The sequence below is a fragment of the Octopus bimaculoides genome, chromosome 3, assembly GCF_046866305.1.
Source record: "Octopus bimaculoides isolate indiv1 chromosome 3, ASM4686630v1, whole genome shotgun sequence".
In the NCBI taxonomy this organism is placed as follows: domain Eukaryota; kingdom Metazoa; phylum Mollusca; class Cephalopoda; order Octopoda; family Octopodidae; genus Octopus; species Octopus bimaculoides.
This window is the reverse complement of record NC_142930.1, coordinates 46,565,828-46,587,183: the sequence shown is the minus strand read 5'-3', so window position 1 is coordinate 46,587,183 and position 21,356 is coordinate 46,565,828. Positions and strand designations below refer to the sequence as shown.

At 35.9% G+C, this 21,356-nt stretch overlaps 1 protein-coding gene across 4 annotated transcripts in view; it reads left to right on the top strand.

Annotated features, from left to right (window-relative positions):
* Positions 1-21,356, top strand: part of LOC106870142 (putative E3 SUMO-protein ligase RNF212) — a 29,908-nt gene that overhangs the window by 6,730 nt on the left and 1,822 nt on the right. For 2 of the 4 annotated variants that reach the window (XM_014916135.3, XM_014916134.3), the window contains exons 4-14: positions 2,417-2,491; positions 2,694-2,750; positions 4,645-4,712; positions 6,386-6,443; positions 8,400-8,419; positions 10,928-10,977; positions 13,406-13,469; positions 16,028-16,067; positions 17,419-17,493; positions 18,628-18,697; positions 19,751-19,823. In XM_014916135.3, the coding sequence (XP_014771621.1) occupies positions 2,417-2,491; positions 2,694-2,750; positions 4,645-4,712; positions 6,386-6,443; positions 8,400-8,419; positions 10,928-10,977; positions 13,406-13,469; positions 16,028-16,067; positions 17,419-17,493; positions 18,628-18,697; positions 19,751-19,823 (650 nt within the window). Of the gene's footprint in view, positions 1-2,416; positions 2,492-2,693; positions 2,751-4,644; positions 4,713-6,385; positions 6,444-8,399; positions 8,420-10,927; positions 10,978-13,405; positions 13,470-16,027; positions 16,068-17,418; positions 17,494-18,627; positions 18,698-19,750; positions 19,828-21,356 lie in introns of those variants that run through there. The other 2 variants (XM_089348920.1, XM_089348921.1) reach the window with 2 other exon arrangements.

Sequence of the window (21,356 nt, the reverse complement as noted above, 5' to 3'; positions counted from 1 at the left end):
TAGAATTCTCGAAAAAATAGATTCCAAAATTTAAAAACGCAATAAATTCCAAAATTTAAAAAAATGGCAGGAACTTAGTTGCAAACCCAATATGTAAGTTTGGCTATAGTCATTACTTTGAAGATTCCCTATGTGATGATACTATGATATCCTATAAAAAGACAAAGTTTTCAAAGCTGCCCCAATATTTAGTGCTTCATAAGTATAGATGCTTGTCTATATATAATCTTTAGTAGGATTTGTCAAGGAGTTAAAACAGATGTTTGAAATGTAGAAACATGAACTGAAATATCTAATGGTTATCATGACAAGAACTAAAGTGCTTCTTAGTAAGAGAAAGCACAAATCCCTCTTCCCTCTAAAAATTGGCTTTGCTTTGTATGAAGGAAAAGAGAATGTTGGAACTCAATAATGTGTACTCAGTGCAAGCAAGGTTTATAAACAAGGTACAGTGGGCTCTCTGGCAGGCTGACAGAACTTTAGATGTACAAGAACAGTTATCAATAGAGCCTCTCATGGAATGACATTATTAAGGAGCTGCTTTGATAATTCAAGAGATGTAATTGAAAGTTTCTGTTATCTAGGTGATCTAATTAGTGTTGGCAGTGACTGTGGGAAAACATTAATGTCAGAAAAAAAAGGAGAGATGAAAGAAGTTCAGAGAGCTGTTACCCAGATGGTAACAAAAGTTTCTCCCGTTATTCTAAAAGCAAACTAAGAAATATACATCAGAAATATGATGCTGCTTGGAAGTGACACATATGCACTACATGTAGAAAATCTGAGGAGAAATGAGGCAGGCACTATTCTTTGTATAAATATTAATCTGTGTAAAGGTGGTGAGCTTGTAAAATCATTAGCATGCTGGACAAAATGCTTACTCTTTTACTGTTTTACTTGTTTCAGTCATTTGACTGCGGCCATGCTGGTGCACCACCTTTAGTCGAGCAAATCGACCCTGGGACTTTTTCTTTGTAAGCCTAGTACTTATTCTATCGGTCTCTTTTGCCGAACCGCTAAGTGACGGGAACATAAACACACCAGCATCAGTTGTCAAACAATGCTAGGGGGACAAACACAGACACACAAACATATACATATATACATATATACGATGGGCTTCTTTCAGTTTCTGTCTACCAAATCCACTCAGAAGGCTTTGGTCGGCCCGAGGCTATAGTAGAAGACACTTGCCCAAGGTGCCACGCAGTGGGACTGAACCCGGAACCATGTGGCTGGTAAGCAAGCTATTTACCACACAGCCACTCCTGCACCTAGTGATATTTCATCTATCTTTATTTTTTGAGTTCAAATTCTGCCAAGATCAACTTTGCCTTTCATCCTTTCAGGGTCAATAAAATAAATACTACTTGAACATTGAAGTTGATTTGAAATAGATGGCCTTGTACCATAATTTGAAACCAGTATTAATCTGATTTAAACACAATTAATTTTAGGGTGGTTAAAGGCATTAAATTAATAGATGCAAGAAGTCAACTAATTTCATTGGACATGATGTAAATAAAAAATAAGTGTGGGCTAAAAGCAGTTGGTTTTTTTTATAAAAAGTTTAATCTTGTTATTTCTGATGTTTATTCACACTGATGCAATTAGTATATTCTTCAGTAAACTTCAGCTGTCATATTTTTACATATCTACATGACATTCATTTGGTATTGGATACTGTGAAGGTGCATAACCTCATGGTTAATGTTTTGGACTTATGGTCTTAATTATGGTTTCACTTCCTAGACCAGGTAACACATTGTGTTCTTGAGTAAGTCACTTCATTTCATGTCACTCTCATCCACTCACCTGCAAATAAATACCAGTAGTAACTAGGGGTTAACACTGCAACAGATTGGCATTCTATTTAAAGGGTGGGTATTATACTCTTGGCTACTTACACGCCATTGTAACTGGACTAAACTCTAGCCTAATGACCTAACTGGTTTTTGAAACATTTTTTTAATTTTTGAAACATTTTTTTATTTTTGAAACATTTTTATCATCTTTTAGATGTCTTGCATTTGACATCAATCATGAATTCGAAGAATGTCTAGTGATACCTCAGATCTTTAAAGAGTGACTATGATTGAAAGAATTATTACTGGTGCATAGCTGCTTGAGATTAAACTCCATAGCTTTAAATTGAGTAAGAAATACTTCTCTGTTTAGTTCAGTTTAGCAAAATAGATACTAGTACGTCAAAGAAATTAACTTACTAGTATTCTTATTCAGTGAGAAGAAAACTCAAAACTGAAAATGTAACTTGTAAAACCACCCACTTCTAGATACAAACTAGTATACAGCTGTCATGTCTGTAATTTACATTTGTTGCTGTATAAATATAGTATAAATCTTTTGGTGGTAAGTTTGTGCTCACAATCATTGCTTATTTGTCATGGCTTTTCAGATGAAACCTGATGTTGAGATATTTTTCGGAGATCCATTTGAACTGATAAAGAAACAAAACAGACAACTGATACAGGTAATTTCTCAGGTTCTTGTAATTACTATTATTGATTTCTTCATATTCCACATGGAATATTCTATATAATTCTTACAATATTTGATCAATATACTTATCTGGTTTTTAACATAGTTTAATTTTGCTAAAAAAAAAATGCTAAGTAGAAAATAGAAGTAAAAGCTGATGTTATAGTGTATCATATGTAAAAACTATTTTGTAGGTCTTTGAATTTCAGAAAAATCACAGACGAAGATTTATGAACTATTTAAGAGATAAGGCAAGTAATTTTTTCCATTCAGAATTTTCATTTTCTTCTTTTAATATTATTGTTATTATTAATGTTGATGTTATTCTTATTAAAGGGAAGTGAATGACATAATCAGTAGAGCACCAGACAAAATACCTTGTGGTATTTTGTTCTGAGTTCAAATCCTGCTATGGTTGACTTTGCCTTTCATCGTTCTAAGGTTAATAAAATAAATTTCAGTTAATAACTGGTTTTGGTATAATTGACTATTCTCTATCCCCAAATGCTGTGGCCTTCTACCATTTTCAGAAATCATTAATATTTTTGTTAATTCTTTTATTACTTAGACAAAAAGAATTCTATTGTTATTTCTATAGCAATAAATTTATTAATTTGATATCACTTGCATTTTTTTTGGTTTACTGTGTTATCTCAAAATTGAAGATCTGTGTCCATAGATTTGCTCACTGCTAGAGAAGGACTGGATTTGTAGCAATTAGAAATGTTATTGAACCATGTAGAAATTATATTCATTAATGTCATATCTAGCAACATCATATAGCATCAGATTTGCTGTGCTTTCATAGATTTACCAGTTTATCTGATATGAAAGGTAAGGAACTGAAAAATTACATTCTTCACTTATCACTACAATTTAAGTTAACAAATTATTTTACAAACATTCCTATGGTCTAATTGTTTCTAACCTGGCAGTGTCATTGGATTACAGATTTTATCCCTACATTTTACACCTACATCTGGCACATAAAAGACACCATTTCGAGCATGGCCGTTTTCGTGCAGGTGACACGTAAAAGCACCCACTACACTCTCTGAGTGGTTGGCGTTAGGAAGGGCATCCAGCTGTAGAAACTCTGCCAAATTGGATTGGAGCCTGGTGTTGCCATCCGGTTTCACCAGTCCTCAGTCAAATCGTCCAACCCATGCTAGCATGGAAAGCAGACGTTAAACGACGACGATGATGATGATGATGATCTCAAAACTGAAAATGTAAATGTCATCTAGAGTCCCCTGGGTTTTGAGCCAACCCTAATTTTTCATCCTAATTTCATAGTGCAGAGTGGACAACATGGTTAACTGAGATTTAGAATTAAATGTCATGTCTTGAATTATGAGATGCCAGCTGTGTCTCCTCAAATACCTACCCTTCTAGGCTATTTCACCTTTTTAGCTTTATAAATGAAAAGAACCAAGATTTTCTGGCTCTCTTTGTGTTCTCACTATTTCACACCCTTATTTTTCTATTGGCAATAGCCATACGCTTTTTAGAAACTGACATTTTTTAAGCAAGTAGATTTAGAGATATATGTCCTTACTGCTAACCATTCAACTTTGAAGGATGAGTTGAAAGATTCTGTTGATGGATATACCACAATAACTTAGCAAGATTTAAACTTTTAGTCTCCTCAGTAGTCTAGCCTGTTAACCTAACAGCTATGTTTCAGTAGGAAAATATATTGTCTGATGCTATATTTAGAAGAGAAAAGTTGTTCATATTATTCTGCACAATCAACTCTCATCAAGCGGTTTTATGATCAAAGGTAACATTTCTCTCTCATATTTGGACACAGTCTGTCTAATGTATCAGTCTTTTTAAGATGATAGGTTGTTATTTAAAGGAGATTTGCTGGTGTTTCTTGCAGATTGTGCAGTCATGCTCTCTGTTGGCTTCTGTGCAAGTCATTTTATATGATTGAGAAGAGGAAGGGATAAGTCTGAGTGTCACCTTCAAAAGTATATTTGACACCTATCTCTCAATATGTTATTTCAACTGACTTCACCTCAAAGATAACAAAATTTAACATTATATAAGTCTTGATGTAAACAAAAATACTATATTGATGTGTAGTTACTATAAACAGACCATTAATTGATGGAATCTTTTCTTTCTTTTTTTTGCTAGGTGAACAAACAAAATGCTTACATCAAACAAATCAATCAAGCTCTTCAAGTGAGGCAAGAACTTCAAAAGTATGTAACACTGACTCTTTTAGAAACATTTTCATAATGTACAGAGTTCTTCCCTTTTCTTTTAATATTTTATGTCCATTTTATGGTATTAGGAAGGACATCCAGCTGTAAAACCATGCCAAAACAGACAGTGGAACTTGGTGCAGTACTCTGGCTTGCCAGCTCCTGTCAAGTTGTCCAAACCATGCCAACAAGGAAGACAGACGTTAAATGATGATGACAATGACAACAATAATTGAATGAATGAATGAATGAAATAGTCTTCACAAATTTATTTTTTTGTAGCAATTATTTGTACAATTAGATGATGTTCTCTTCTGTTCTAACCACTAAACTGTAAAGGAAGAGTGGAACCTGTTTGCGAGTCAGGTTGGAGAGAGATTGGCTCCAAAATGTCAATCTGTTCTACATCTAAAATGCACTGCAGCCAAGAAGATTGAGTAGTAATGTGTAATTTTTTATAGCAAATTCAAGCAACATGATGTTATGAGAATGGTCTAATTAATGCTTTTGATGATACTGTGGATCTTGGTAAATTAAGATGATATTCCTCTGTAAAATGCAGATTTTCAGGTCCACAGTAAGTGCAATTGTGGAAGTTAACTGAGGTATTTAATTTAAGTATAACCTCATCACTCCAACAAATTTTGTTGGAAAGTGTGCATCTTCTACACATCTTGCCAAGTACCACTCACAAATCTCCACTCTTTGGTCCGGATCATCTTCATTGGGAGCACGGACTATTCTTAGAATATAACATTTTAATGCAATGGACACTTAATTTTGAAATTTCTGTCTCGTAATTTATAGCAAAGATTTCTAGCAACACATTTTTGGAACCCTTTATTGTTTTGTGGAGTTCATCAATGTCTGCAGTCTTCTGGAACATTTCTTGTAGACATTCTGAAAAGTTCCATCTTGTTTAAACTTATCTCTAATTTGTGTTAGTAACATGAGACTAAGCAGTGTATTTCATATGAGTTTAGCTAGGTGAGGCAAGGGAATCACTCTCCTGTGGGTTGGTAACATGAGACTAAGGGGTCGATTTTGTAAGGGTTATTTGCCAAAGACTAAGGGAACATTTTTATGTAAATTAGTCACATGTGACTATAAGGCTAATCATGTTGGTTGGTAAGATGAGACAAAATGGTCTTTCTCATGTTGGTTATATGAAATCAAAAGGTCTGTTTCATGTTGGTTGATTACAAAGGATTAAGAAGATAGTTTGAAATGGGTTGCAAGTGAAAGGGTTCATCATATTTGCTACAATATATAATCACACAACATTCATCTCCTTATATCTATCAATCAATATTTCTGCTATTTACTAACTGATTCTGGTCTTGTTTAAATGTCAGTCTCCTATTTATTACTATTCAAAACAAAATTTTAATTTGAAGATGAAAAAACAGTCCTTTGTCTCAGACTGATAATATCAATGCAGCTTAATTTCTGCAGATTTATATTTGCAAGGAAAACATAGGCAGGGAAAATGTTCCAGTGGGGTTTAGTTCTGTGGATAACTTTTGGGGTGAACTATTTAGTATGATGTTGTATGAGGAAAGAGATACAGTACATTAGTATGCTGGTGATTGTAACGTGTTTGTGAGTGAAGTGTAGAAAATATTCTATAAATCATGAAAATATTCTTATATATGGTAAATCCATTTCAGGGAGATCAGCAAACTAAAGGAAGAAAATCTTTATTTGAAGCGGTTAATCTCAGAAAAGGTAACTGTTACTATGTTCCATATCTGTTTCTCAACCATTTTTTACTTATGGACTCCTTTGATTCCTATTTTACTCAGATGGATCTTCGTAGCCATTCAATGATTAAAAAAATCATATATTTTTATAATTAAACATTATTAGGAATTGTATAGAAAAAATTGCTAAATTATTTTGTGTACTGTACAAGTACAACCATTCATTGCTGATAAATTTTAACAACAAAATGTTATATAGTTGAGAACCACAGAACTTTACTGATAATGTAGCAGATAAAAGAAGAGCATTTTGATATGTTGAAAATGTCATCTGATATTATCATTATCATTTCTTTATTTATTCCTTGTTGTTATTATTGTTGGTATTGTTGTTATGACTGCACTGAGGCTGAATAAGTCCTGACTACATCAAAATCATAATCCTTTGGTAGTCTGACATCAAAATTATTTAAGGGTTGAGAAGACACGTCAAGCCAAGTGAAATCATAGTTGTGGCCAGTGCCAGTGATATGTAAAAGGCACCTGTGCTGGTGACATGTAAGAGGCACCCACTACACTCTTGAAGTGATTGGCATTAAGAAAGGCACCCAGCCTTAGAAACCAAAGCAAACCAGACTGGAACCTAGTACAGCTCTCTGGCTTACCAGTTCCACTCAAACCATCTAATCTATGCCAGCATGGAAAACGGATGCTAAATAATAATGATGATGACCATGGTGATGATGATGATGATGAAGAAGAAGTATATATTCTGATACAGAATTAATTTATATTTGCTGCCAGATTTTCAGGCTCCTGTGCAGATGGCACGTAAAATACAGCATTTCGAGCGTGGCCGTTGCCAGTACCTTCTGACTGGCCTTTGTGCCGGTGGCACGTAAAAGCACCCACTACACTCTTGGAGTGGTTGGCGTTAGGAAGGGCATCCAGCTGTAGAAACTCTGCCAAATCAGATTGGAGCCTGGTGTTGCCATCTGGTTCACCAGTCCTCAGTCAAATCGTCCAACCCATGCTAGCATGGAAAGCGGACGTTAAACGTTGATGATGACATTGATGATATAAGTTATAATATTGATACAGTTATAATATGACAATACAATTATAATATTTAGAGACAGATTTTTTTCAAAATGTTAGGATTAAGAAAGAAACTTTTTTAGAGATTAGAATTAGTATTTTTGAAGGTAATAATAAAATTAGTCGAATCTATTTTCATGCAGTCAGAGTGTGCTAAGTTTCCATAGTGCCAATGGCATGAATATAGGTCTGACAAATTTTATTAATATCTGAAAAAATACTAAGTTTCCAACATCTTTATGGTAGAGTGTTATGAGAGGTAATATTGTATGAGAGAGTGAGATTTCAATACATATTTCAGTATCGAACGTTACGAAGCACGTGTTATGGTTAAATAACTTGATACAGCTAGAAGTGTCATTGAATAGTGAGAAATGGGGTCGGAGGAGTAAAGTTGAAAAAGTGTGACACACTAACACATTGACATCCACTTTTGCATTTATTCTTATAGATGTTTAATTTGTACACCCTGTGGTGTATAATATATTTATATATGAAGGATCATTGATAGAATTTTGGCTTTCAACTCATCAATATACTATTACTTTTATTAAAGAAAGACAAGAAAGGAAACTTACATGGTCATTTAGCCTGCTAGAAATGGCAGCCAAATTCCCCTTAAAGCATATCCTACCTTCTTAAAAATGATATTAAGACTTCGTGTAACACTAGATGCATGACGCTTGGAAAAAAAGAAAAAGACAAATCAGGGTGATCATTGCTGGAATGCCTTTTTGATGAAGAAGTTTACTCAATCAGAGCCAACTTGAGACTAAACAGTAACATCTGATGAAATCTATCATAGAAAAATAGTTTAAGGACTTCATTGATTTCATTACTATTTCTTAAAATCATCTCAAATGTTTTTGTTTTATATTTTCAGGGTTTAAATGCTGGGAGTAGGTAAGATGATACTTTTAAAATTACTGTTAATAAGTAAAAAGTTGGATTTGACTTCACATAACTGTAGTCTTTTATATTTAAGTTCACCTTAAGAATACGCTAGCAGTGACTCTGAGTTTCTGTCTACATTTTAACTATCTAAGCAATATTTCAGTTGAACTATTCTCCAATCATCTTCAATCGCCATACTTCTACATATACATAAAGAATTGCCAGATTGCCAAACTATGAGGTGGTATCAAAAAGTTCCCAGACTAGTTCTAGAGTGCACCAACAGGTGGCAGCACACAGCTGCTTGTACAGTGAGAGCTAGTGGTGACCTTCATGAGACAGTGTGCTGAATGACATTGCTGTCTTTACTTTGCAAGTTGTGAAATTTGTGTTTTTGTGATCATGTATATGCTGTAGTCTGTGATTTTGTCATGGACAGGCACTTCAAAAGCGGAAGAACCTCCCTGAAAGATAATGAGCGATCTGGAAGATCCACCATGGATGTCACACCTGGAAATGTGGTATTGTGTATTGAGAATTCATCCCTCAGGGCCAGACTGTCAATTGAGAGTTCTACTGTGAAGCTTTGAAGCATTTGAGGGAGGACATTTGGCAAAAGTGACTGGATTTGTGGAGTGTGAAGAACTGGATTCTTCATCATGACACTGCACCCTGTCACCAAGTTCTCCTCACTCACGAGTAACAGCATTGTTGAGATCCAGAGCAAATCACAGGAGGTCCTTGACTCACTTACGGAAAATGGCTTCCAGGCCAAATTTCAAAAGTGGCAGGAATGCTGGGACCGGTGTATTGCTGCACAAGGTGACTATTTCAAAGGAAATGATATTAAAACTTAGGTAAATAAGTTATTTTTTAATAAACATAACTAGTCTGGGAACATTTTGATACCACCTCATATGAACTTCACTTGTCTCAATCTCTTAGATCAAAAGATTCTTGTCACATTGCTTTATTGCAATCTGCCTTGCTGGAGTTCATTTTCACCTTCTCATCATCAACTCTGGTGTATCCCAAAGTTTGGTCTTGTCTTTCACACTTTTCCTTCGGTACATTTACCCTTTAGCATGTAAACAAGCCATATCCAATCAGAATAATCTACCTGCTTTATCTTCAAACTGGCCAGATCCAACCTCTCACGCTTCCCTTACAATATTATTCTAAAAATAAACAATCATGTCATTGAAATCTCAAAGCTACAAGGTAATGCATGATTAATTTGTATCAATATAAATAAATAAGCATTACATTTGACAGAGAAATATGAATGCTAAAGGGTTAACAATGAACTAACTATTAACTGCATGCATATATATACACATATGTAGATGGTATTATGAAAATTTAGTCTGCTTCAATAATATCAAGATACAATCACGGCACATATAAAAGAAACTCTTTCACACTCCACATTTTCTGTTTAATCCACTATTAAAATCCTCAAACTCTCTACAAATGCTGGGTAGTCTTTTATGATGACCTCACATAGGTACTGTCATCAAAACTACATACCAAAGGGTAGGGTTACTTTCAGATTCAGAAAATTCTTTATTCTCAATCAGTTGCTGACTTTCTTCTAAGCTTAAGAGTGATTTATATTAAAGTATTGTTCAGATTATTTTGAATGGTATTGCTGTTGCACAAACAAGTATCTTAGGTTACATACATCAAAGATAATGTCAACCAACTGAAATTCTGTCACCTCTCTCTCCCTTTTATACAGCTACTGTAATGGCCTTTTGCTCCTTGGATTTGGTTGGATTTGGTTTTGGCCTCACCTCGAGGTTTCACACTAATCACTATACCTAATCTTTCCTTGACAGAACGTCAGTCCTCTGAAATTCTCTCTGTTCACATCTCTCCCATAGGTGTTGACTTATAATGGTTCAAGAGGAACATTAGTGGCCTCACTTTCATCAGTCTAAGGAGGTCCTACTAAAAGTCACTGACCCTTCCTGCACAGCCAGCAAGTAAAAGGAAAATGATGGGCAAAACTCACTTATATGAACAGATTGTAACCACTAATTCACATACATACTGTTTCTATTTTTATCACTACTACAATAATGGCTTCTTCTTTTGCATATCACACTATATGTCACCTTTTCTCAGATCCAACCAGTATACCAGCCTCTCCTTGTGTTTCACTGGCCTGAAACTCCATACTAAACAGTTTTCTAAACATTTTCTCCCACATCTGCAAACTTCTAGAATTCTCTTCCTTGACACATTTTTCCTTCAAACATTGACTTACAGATGTCTAGACGGAACATCAACTGCATTAATGTCATCAGTCTGGATGGTCTTCAAAGACCATGCACACTGCCCTTCATATACTATCAAACACACACAACATCTCTTTTTCACAGCTACAATTGTACTTCACTTCAATAGTCACTGAATTTTATCAAAACTATTTTTGAATCAGTTGTTTTTTCTCTTATCTTTGCTTTATAACTTGAGCAATCTGAAGACCTTGGTTATTCTGTTTTCTTCCAGGAACTCAACACCAAGTAGACCATCATATCTTTCTAATGTTCAGTCACATGGTAAATAATCTGAATTTATTTTCTTTGTTGTTTTCCCTATATTTAAAAAGTTTAACTTTGAAAAACAAAGCAAAGAAAAGAAACTAAACATTTATAAATAGATAATAAAATATCTTGAAATTTTAATTTCAAGTCTACTAAGTACATTGCTTTCTTGTTTTTTAATTACAAAGTACAAGGAAGTATGGACAATTCAATTCCTATATGATGATGTCAATAGGATTGTAATGGAAATGTTCAGCAATCGCCAGATGTTGCAATTTGCTAGAATATTGCCCACATGATAAACAAAATATTATTGATTTTGTACACAAAAACAAATGTTGTTGTTACAAGAAATGACAAAACATTCAGAGAGCGTTTGTTCTTGGTGTAGTTGTAACAACAGATAAAGTGTTGTTAGTTGTTTGCCAGCCACTAACTTATAATGTCATTCGTCATCTGACAGTTCATTGCCTTTGTGTTGTCAACTGCTGTCCACCATCTCTGTTGGCCAACTCCTTCAGTGTTTGTCAATGCTCTTTCTTCTGCATCTTAAAACTCTGTCTAGTAGTTACAATATACTGAATTTATACTGGTTGATAGGTTCAGAAGGAAATGTGCCAAAAGAAAAGATTGTCGTTAGAGCCTATTTGATGTAAAGCTGTGGTTGGTCAGATTTTGTTGGTCATATGGGCAATATTCTACTGAATTGTGACAGCGGACAATTGCTGAATATTCCCACTATATGATTGATTTTTAGCATAACCTTTTGTTGTTTGATACTTGTAGAGAAAGTTTGAGCCAAGAGGTCCAGTGAGTTGCAATTCTGAAGAGGGAAAATTGAGAAAAATATTTAGTATAAGTTTTGGGAATGCGACATATCAGAAAAGACAAGAAGTCAAGTGGCTGGTGTATCAGATGGCCTTCAGTGAAAGTAGTCAAAGTTTACTAATTCAAAGTGCTGGGAACTATTCTAGTAATGACAGAAGAGACAGAAAAGGGCACAGTATTCTGTAGCATGTTAATATAAAAGATAGTCGATAGCTTCCGCTATCTGGGCGACCAAGTTAGTAGTGGGGGTGGGTGCGCTGAAAGTGTAGCTGCTAGAATAAGAATAGCCTGGGCAAAGTTTAGAGAGCTCTTACCCCTGCTGGCGACAAAGGGACTCTCACTCAGAGTAAAAGGCAGACTGTATGACGCATGCGTACGAACAACCATGCTACATGGCAGTGAAACATGGGCTGTAACTGCTGAGGACATACGTAAGCTCGCAAGGAATGAAGCCAGTATGCTCCGTTGGATGTGTAATGTCAATGTGAATACCCGTCAGAGTGTAAGTATCTTGAGAGAAAAGCTGAACATTAGAAGCATCAGTTGTGGCGTGCAAGAGAGACGATTGCGCTGGTATGGACATGTGGTGAGAATGGAGGAGGATAGCTGCGTGAAAAAGTGCCACACCCTAACAGTTGAGGGAACCCGTGGAAGAGGTAGGCCCAGGAAGACCTGGGCTGAGGTGGTGAGGCAAGACCTTCGTACATTGGGCCTCACCGAGGCGATGACTACTGACCGAGACCTTTGGAAATGTGCTGTGCGTGAGAAGACCCGGCAAGCCAAGTAAGATCGTTGCCAGTGCCCCTGGACTGGTTCTTGTGCGGGTGGCACATGAGATGCACCATTTTGAGCGTGGCCGTTGCCAGTACCGCCTGACTGGCTCCTGTAGGATTTTCGAGCGAGATCGTTGCCAGTGCCCCTGGACTGGCTTGTGCGGGTGGCACATAAAAGACACCATTTCGAGCGTAGCCGTTTTCGTGCGGGTGACACGTAAAAGCACCCACTACACTCTCTGAGTGGTTGGCGTTAGGAAGGGCATCCAGCTGTAGAAACTCTGCCAAATCAGACTGGAGCCTGGTGTTGCCATCCGGTTTCACCAGTCCTCAGTCAAATCGTCCAACCCATGCTAGCATGGAAAGCGGACGTTAAACGATGATGATGATGATGATGACATTGACATTGGGAAACAAACTGTGGGTGTTGAAATATAGCTGATTTATAGCTGATTGAATTAACCACAGAACATACTGGGTTATCATTCTCTTGAAAGTTGAAGTCAATCTTGATACAATTTCAACTCAAGATGTAAAGAAGGGAAGCTAAATGCTACAAACTAAATACTAACATCCTACCAGTTTTGCTAATCTGGCAACTGATGATCAATAATTGTTTCTAATTTAAGCATAAAACCAGCCAGCAGTTTTGAGAGGGGGAGGGCCTCATTGATACCAGTACTTGATCGGTGCTTTATTTTATTGACATTGGGCAGGATTTGAGCTCGAATAGCCTGATCAATTAGGCATGTATAAGGCAGGACAAAAATTTTTATTACTGTTTCTATATTGAAACATAAATATTGTTTGATTTTAAACTGTTGTTTTTGTTTTTAAAATAGCTTCACCTTCATTATCTCCACGGGAGAATATGTCCATGTATTCAAGAACCACTCCAAATCAGCAGTGAGTACATTTTATCATGTGTACATAACCACATCTGATATTCAAAACTTAGAGACTTTTCTACTTCATAACCTACATAGGATGGAACTCTTAATTTTGACATGTTCTTGTTAAATATTTATCACTAGTTGCAATACTTAAGAAAAATTTACTTCATTAATTTCACCACTGTAGTAGCCAATTTACATATACAAATCTGCATTTGTCTATACATATATACATACATGTATATAGGTGTATCTGTAAGTGTATATGTACGTTCTTCCTTCTCTAGCCTACATGTTTATTTTCTGTTGGGATCTCTACACCGTTGTTTGACCTGTTAAAAATAGTACACACTAACACTCCAAACATTCTCCTTGATCTGTTTCACACTTCCTAACCCATCCTCTACCAGAACAAACTTATCTCTGCATCTATCAGATCATCCAAATGCTGGTTATTGCGACTATTCATCACACATTTGCATTCTACACTAGTGGTTCTCAACCATTTTTTTTTGTCTATGGACCCCTTTTGACTACTATTTGTTCTGGTGGACCTCAATGTTTAAAAACTATTTTTATAGATACATCATTTAGCATCTACTTTTCTTGCTGGCATGGGTTAGACGGTTTGACTGGAACTGATAAGCTGGAGAATTGTACCAAGTTCTAATCTGATTTGGCATGGTTTCTACAGTTGGATGCCCTTCCTAATGCCAACCACTCTAAGAGTGTGATGGATGCTTTTTACATGCCACCAGCATGGATGCTTTTATGTGCCACCAACATAGACACCAGTTATTTGACACCAGCCGTGACTACAATTTCACTTGGCTTGATGAATCTTCTCAAGCACAGCATATTGCCAAAGGTCCTGATCATGTCATCACCTCCATGAGGTCCAATATTTAAAGACCATGCTTCACCACCATGCTTCTTTCAAAATTCCTATTTCATTTTTCGTATGTTCACTTGTATAGGTTTGTAATAGGACTTTCTGAGAAAACATGTTTCAGTTGCCAGAAACATGTTAAAATGTATAAAAACCTTAGAGAAAGAGACCTAGCTGTCTCTTGCAATAAATACATCCAAAACAAAATCTTTTTCGTGGATTCTTAAAATACTACTGCAAATCCCCAATTTACTAGTTTGTCTGCGCAGACCCCCAAAAATCTTATATGGACCCCAGTTGAGAACCACTTCACTACACTATACTCACCAACTCCCAGGTCCTGTGGCATTTTAAGTCAGCTGACTGGTCACATTTCTGCCAGTTCTAGGTCAACTGGCCCTGACAGTGTATATTCTTTCTCTTGACCCATCTGAAACAATAAAACTTTTTATGGTACACATCATTTTTTTTTTTCTTCATCTCAGAAACACATTCCCTATTCAATACAGATTCACTTTATATAGTAACTGTCCCTTTTTTAAATTGCCTGTATGACTCTTTTGTTACCATATTCCTGTTGGAATACACTATCTTTGTTTCAGTTAACTTTGAAAATAATGAAGAATACAGTAAAATAACTTTGTAATTATTATATTTGGAATATAAGTTAAATGGAAATTTTGATAGAATAAAGGCAACAATGTAATGGAAAGTGCAAGGAATATTAATGCAATATATGGGGATCGGACAATAAGTGCAAGCCAGTGACAATGGTGATTCCAGAAATTCTGAGCCAGAAACAACAGCCTAGATGATGAGCCTCGTCCTGGAAGATCTGTAGAGCTCAATGAGGACATCCTGAAAACCCTGGTGGAACAAAATCCCATTGTAACTGATGAGGAACTAACAGAGAATGTTAGATTTGATCTTTCAACCATTCATTGACACCTGTGTGCCATTAGAGAAGTCAGCAAATTGGGTTAATGAGTTCCTCACAAACTTTCCAAGTCTAATCGTGTGTAGAGAGTGAATGTGTGCTCTTTTTTGCTGTCACATCTCACCAATGAACCATTTTTGGATTGAATAGTGACTGTGATGAGGAATGGGTTCTCTATAAAAATGTCAAGTGCCGAAGACAGTGGGTAGGGAAAGGAGAAACAGATTAGAAGTTTTGAATTGTGACAAAGCATAATTTTCATTTAGTATTAATTGAAATTAAAGGTGAGTATAAAGAGTAGGATCCCTCTCAACTGCATTTATTATTATATTCTATTATTTATGTTACATTTAATTCCATTATTTATATTATTTATATTGGCTTCAAATTTTAGCACAAGACCAGCAGGTTTGGGGAAGGGACTAAGTCAGTTAAATGAACCCCACTGTTTAGTTGGTATTTGCTTTATCGACCCCCATAGGCAAAGTTGATTCTGGTGGAATTTGAACTCAGAACGTAAAGGTAGATGAAATGTTACTAAACATTTTGCCTGACATGCTAATGATTCTCCCAGCTCACTGCCTTAATTTCATTATTTATATTGCATCTATTCTTGTAAATTTATGTATGTTTACACCAACACATACCTCAATATAAATATAAATTACCCCTGTGATAAAATTAACAAATTCGTATGACTATTTTACTAAATTGCACTAAGATTTTATTATTTTTCTTCCAATAGATCACTTCTACCAGATGTCAGAATCTCACAGTCAAATATGGTGATTTTTTTTTTTTTTTTTACTTACTTCCTATTTGCAGACATGAATGTAATTAGAATATAATTATCTTTGAAAAGTTGTTGATTCTATTTCTTTTATGAAAAGCAATCATAAACTTTACAGCTCCATATCAACCAATCCCTACATTTAGTTAAAAGCAATCCAAAAGATTATACTTTCACTACTCAACTATAGGAATAGTCATCTCACTTCTCATGAAAGTTGCTCTCAATAAACTTGCTTCTCTTATTTTGTTGAGATCCTTGGAAAGCTAAGTTGGCTTAAGTGAAGATTTGAATTCAGAATTAAGAGGCAGTAAATAAACTTGGATAATATTTCAGGAATGAAAAAAAAAAAAAGGAAATACAAAAACAAAAAGCAGTCTAATGTTTTTACTTTCAGACTTATCCTACATCCAAATATTTTACGTTTTAATTTTTGGATGTTAAATGATGGTGGTGTTGGTTGTGGCAGTGGTAGTGGTGGGGATTTGTACAAGCTTTAGCAATTATCAAGATTATAATTTTCCAAACTGTTAACTTTATCTATAGGAATGGTTGTGTGGTAAGAAGCTTGCTTCCCGACCACATGATTCCAGGTTCAGTCCCTCTGCGTGACATCTCACACAAGTGTCTTCTACTATAGTCTTGGGCTGACCAAAGCCTTGTGAGTGGATTTAGTAGATGGAAACTAAAAGAAACCCGTTATATATATATGTATATATATATATATATATATATATGTGTGTGTGTGTGTGTGTGTGTGTGTGTGTGTATGTGTCTTTGTGTCTGTATTTGTCCCCCACCACTGCTTGACAATTGGTGTTGGTGTGTTTACATCCTTGTAACTTGGCAGTTCAGCAAAAGTGACTGATTGAATAAATACCAGGCTTTAAAAAAAAATAAGCCCTGTGGTTGATTTGTTCATCTTAAAGACCTTTCAATGTGGTGCCCCAGCATGGCCACAGTGAAATGACTGAAATAAGTAAAAGATAAAAGATATAGACACTGTTTTGTTCAGTTTGACTTCTGATCTTAATCAGGTGTTTTATTCCTGGATGTGGCTATGATCCAAAACTATATTCAAACTAGGAACCTTTATTTCTAAACTAAAGGTAGCAATGTATGTATCTTATACCTTATTGTCCAGTTACTTAGTGGATAAGCATATTACTACCTTTAGTTAGGAAATAAAGGATTCTTAGTTCAAATCTTGTCCATGACTATGTACAAATCCATGAATAATAGATGAAATCTTGTTTATAAATATTATAAATATACACTCTAAAGATGAGTTTGATAACATTTCATCTTAGATATTTACCTTTTTGCAACTGTCTTATGATTTTCAGGTGTTTAACAGTAACAGCCTAGGAATACCAATGTCCTTCCGTACTCCACCATCTCAAAGTACATCTTCAGAAATGGTTGGTATTGTTTTATTGATTTTGTTATACACACGTGCGTGCGTATAAATTATTAGTTGTCCTTAGGGCTAACTGAAAAAAAATGCACACTCTAAAAAAAATAAAACAGTTATATTTTTATATTGTTGAGCAGTATATTTCTAGTTATAGCATATAACTTGGTTAGAATGTTACTAATGGTTCCATGCTGACTATTGCACTTGGCAATAGACAACTCCTCAAACCAGTATTTTGAAGCCTAATTTAGCCTTTAGCACACTGCATTTTCTCTAGAATTGTTTACTGCCCTGTTAATACATGGGAGTAAACTCATATGATGATATGATGCACCTTCAGTGTGCTAAAGGTTAAGTCAATCTCTTAAAATCTGTATCTTTCATGTTCTGATTACTACATTTCTGCTGCACAGCTTAGTGACTGTTATTAGGTTTGTAGTCTCTGAAGATGATCAGGTTATCAGCTTTACACTTTGTGAGTCCTGAGGTAGCTTATTAAGCCAATTTTTATATGAAATCTATGGTTACATTGGAGGAACAGAATAGGGAAGTCAGGAACCAGTTGGACACTTACTTTCTGTGCAGTCCTCCTCTCTTTAACTTCTCTGGTCATATCTGATTCTGAGTGTTTTACTCCAAAGTACACAGCACTATGTCACAGTGAGTGATCTTGAGCAAGATATTTACCAGTAGACTGTTCTATGTTACACTTTTTCAAGATTGTTTTGAGCATGCCTTTGTAACTCTTCTTTGGTTCACCACACAACTGAAAGTCAACTGCTCGTTCACCAAAGATCTGTTTGGGGAGTCTGGAGTTAAGATATGCTATATATCTACTCCACCACAGCTGGAATTTGCTTTTTCTCTGATATCCTAAAACCTCAATAATTGCTTCCATTTTCCTACTTTTGTCCCTATATAAATATATTTCACACAATCTATCTCTTTTTAATTCTTGGCATCCCTTATGTTACGATAACGAAAAATTCAGATAAGCAAACCTCTGACTTTTCTTCCCTCTTCCAAATATCCTCCATTCATTCAGTCATAACTAACATATTTAACAATCACTAAACACTGGAACCTGTCAAATGTCTGGTACATGAGACACTCTTCTATTTGTGTATTTCTATTTCAGGGAGGAAATTATTTCCCTCCAATGCCAAGTAGAGTTTCCATTCGAACACCTCCATCTCAGGGCCGAATTGGTAAGTTACTTTCAAATTGTTTAATGAAACACAAACTCATAAAACAAAGTAGTTAGTGAAGAATATTTTATTCCATAAATGTTTGGCACATTTGTTACTATAAACTTGCAAGATAGACGACTGTGCTGGTATGGTCATGTGGTGAGAATGGATGAGGATAGCTGTGTGAAGAAGTTTCACATCCTAGCAGTTGAGGGAACCTGTAGAAGAGGTAGATCCAGGAAGACCCGGGATGAGGTGGTGAGGCATGACCTTAGAACATTAGGCCTCACCAAGGCAATGACTAGTGATCAAGACCTCTGGAAATATGCTGTGCTTGAGAAGACCCGGCAAGCCAAGTAACCAGCCCACTTATGCGTACCTTTCCTTCATTGGACACTAAACTTAATATTTTGAAGGTAGTTAGCCTTGGCCTCAGAACAACGAAGCAGTAAAGCATGTCAGTATAAAGAATTGTGGCAAGTGAAATTGAAATCAAATTCTATGACAGCACCGCATGACTGGCACCTGTGCCAGTGGAGCGCTAAGAGCACCATCTGAGCATGATCGTTGCCAGGGTTGCTAACTGGCTCCTGTGCCCGTGGCACCTAAAAAGCACCGTTCAAGCGTGATTGTTACTAGCGTCGCCTTACTGGCACTTGTGCCAGTGGCATGTGGAAACAAACATTCAAGCGAGATCGTTACCAGTGCCGCTGGACTGGCTCCTGTGCAGGTGGCACGTAAAAAACACTATTTGAGCATGGCCATTGCCAGTACCACCTAACTGGCCCTCGTGCCGGTGGCACATAAAAGCACCCACTACACTCTCGGAGTGGTTGGCGTTAGGAAGGGCATCCAGCTGTAGAAACACTGCCAGATCAGATTGGAGCCTGGTGCAACCATCTGGCTCACCAGTCCTCAGTCAAACCGTCCAACTCATGCCAGCATGGAAAGCGGACGTTAAATGACGATGATGATGATGATGATGATGAATCATCTTTTTTTTTTTAATTTTGTTTGTAGCTGCAACAGTGTTATAATATGAGTCAACTAATATTTTACTATATTTTCCAGATAGTCCTCATGCTCCAGTAGTGAGCATGAGTCCATCATCAGCTGTGTTGGAATTATCAAAGAAGTTTACTAGGTAATTGAATTCATCTGCTCATTTTAAACAATAATATAATACTATTAGCACTTATTTCACTTACAAGAGATTCATTAGATCCACATATACCTTATTTCCAACTATATTAAATTTTATCTGGATTTGTTTAGGGGAGGTGTGGATCTGCTGATTTTCACATTTTCTTGGTTCTTTTCGGTATTTTCTTCACTTTACAATCACCACTACCACTACCACCCTCATGACCATTAGCACCTCTCAATATTAAGAATTTGAATTCATTCGATTTATCTGTACTCTAAGGTGACTGTATAATCCTATGTTCAATCTCAGAGAACATTGACAATGAGAATATGAAAACTGGATTGTAGCTGGGTCTCAGGATCGTTACTGCCAGCCTGCTTCCCTCCATCAGTGTCTATAATGGTCATTATCTATATTGATTTTTATTTACATCTGTCTATGACCATAAATTATTGGTGTGGGGGCAGGAGTGTAGTCAGTTGAATCAATCTCAGTTTAAAACCAACACTTATTTATTGATTCCAGAAAGCTGAAAAACATTTGCAGAATCCCAAATTCTACAGCATTTTAAATATTAGAATAACTTTTTTTTTTTTTTTGATTTGGTGGCAGAGCTCCAAAGTAATCAGCTTGATACCCTAAGTATCTTTTTCTCTATTTTGGTCAATCTGATATTAATTTTATCAATCATAGGCAAATATTTAGGCTAAATTAACTGAGGCAGAATTTAAAGCAGAGAACCACAGACCCAAATTTGTCATCAGCATCTATTAATTCTCCTTAAACTAATTCTGTCTCTGCTAAATTACAGTTCCATAAAATTTGGATTCTTTTCTAAATATGATTTCACTTGTACTTTACATATAACTTTGATAATGCAATTAGGATTCTTTTAGAGTAGAGCCAGAAGATACTCAAATATTGAAGACAGATGGCTTAGCAGTTACGCATTGTGTGAGCTGATATGGTAGCCTCTATCTAGTTGTTTGATGAACTAGAAATAGACGCTAACTCTCCTTTGAATCACTCCCTACTGTGTTTAAAAAGGAAGGTTAAATTAGGTAATCTGGTCTTAGACTCACTATATTTTTTGGAATTCTCTCTCTTGCTATGTTTTTTGTGCAGTAATCAACTTGCAGCTGCTTAAGAGGAACATCACCTGTACCGATCTCACCCACCTTGGAGGACTATGGACTCCACTCCTTTCTTTAGATCAAACAGTTTAAAAAATAAATCTGGAATGAAAAGAAGATAGCCACAATTAGAATACCTTTGATCACTGGTCTTCTAGACTAGAGCTGACTTGGGGATAAATAGCAAGAATTACATATTGAATGCAAGGGTAATCTGTACAGATTTAACAATTGACAATTCTTTATACTGACATGCTTTACTGCTTCCTTGTTCTGAGGTCAAGGCTAACTACCTTCAAAATATTAATTGACAACATAATCTACAGATTCAGGTGTGAAGCAGCAGCATTCTCACTTTTACTTTTGGATGAGATGTTGGAAAAGGAAGAACTTTACT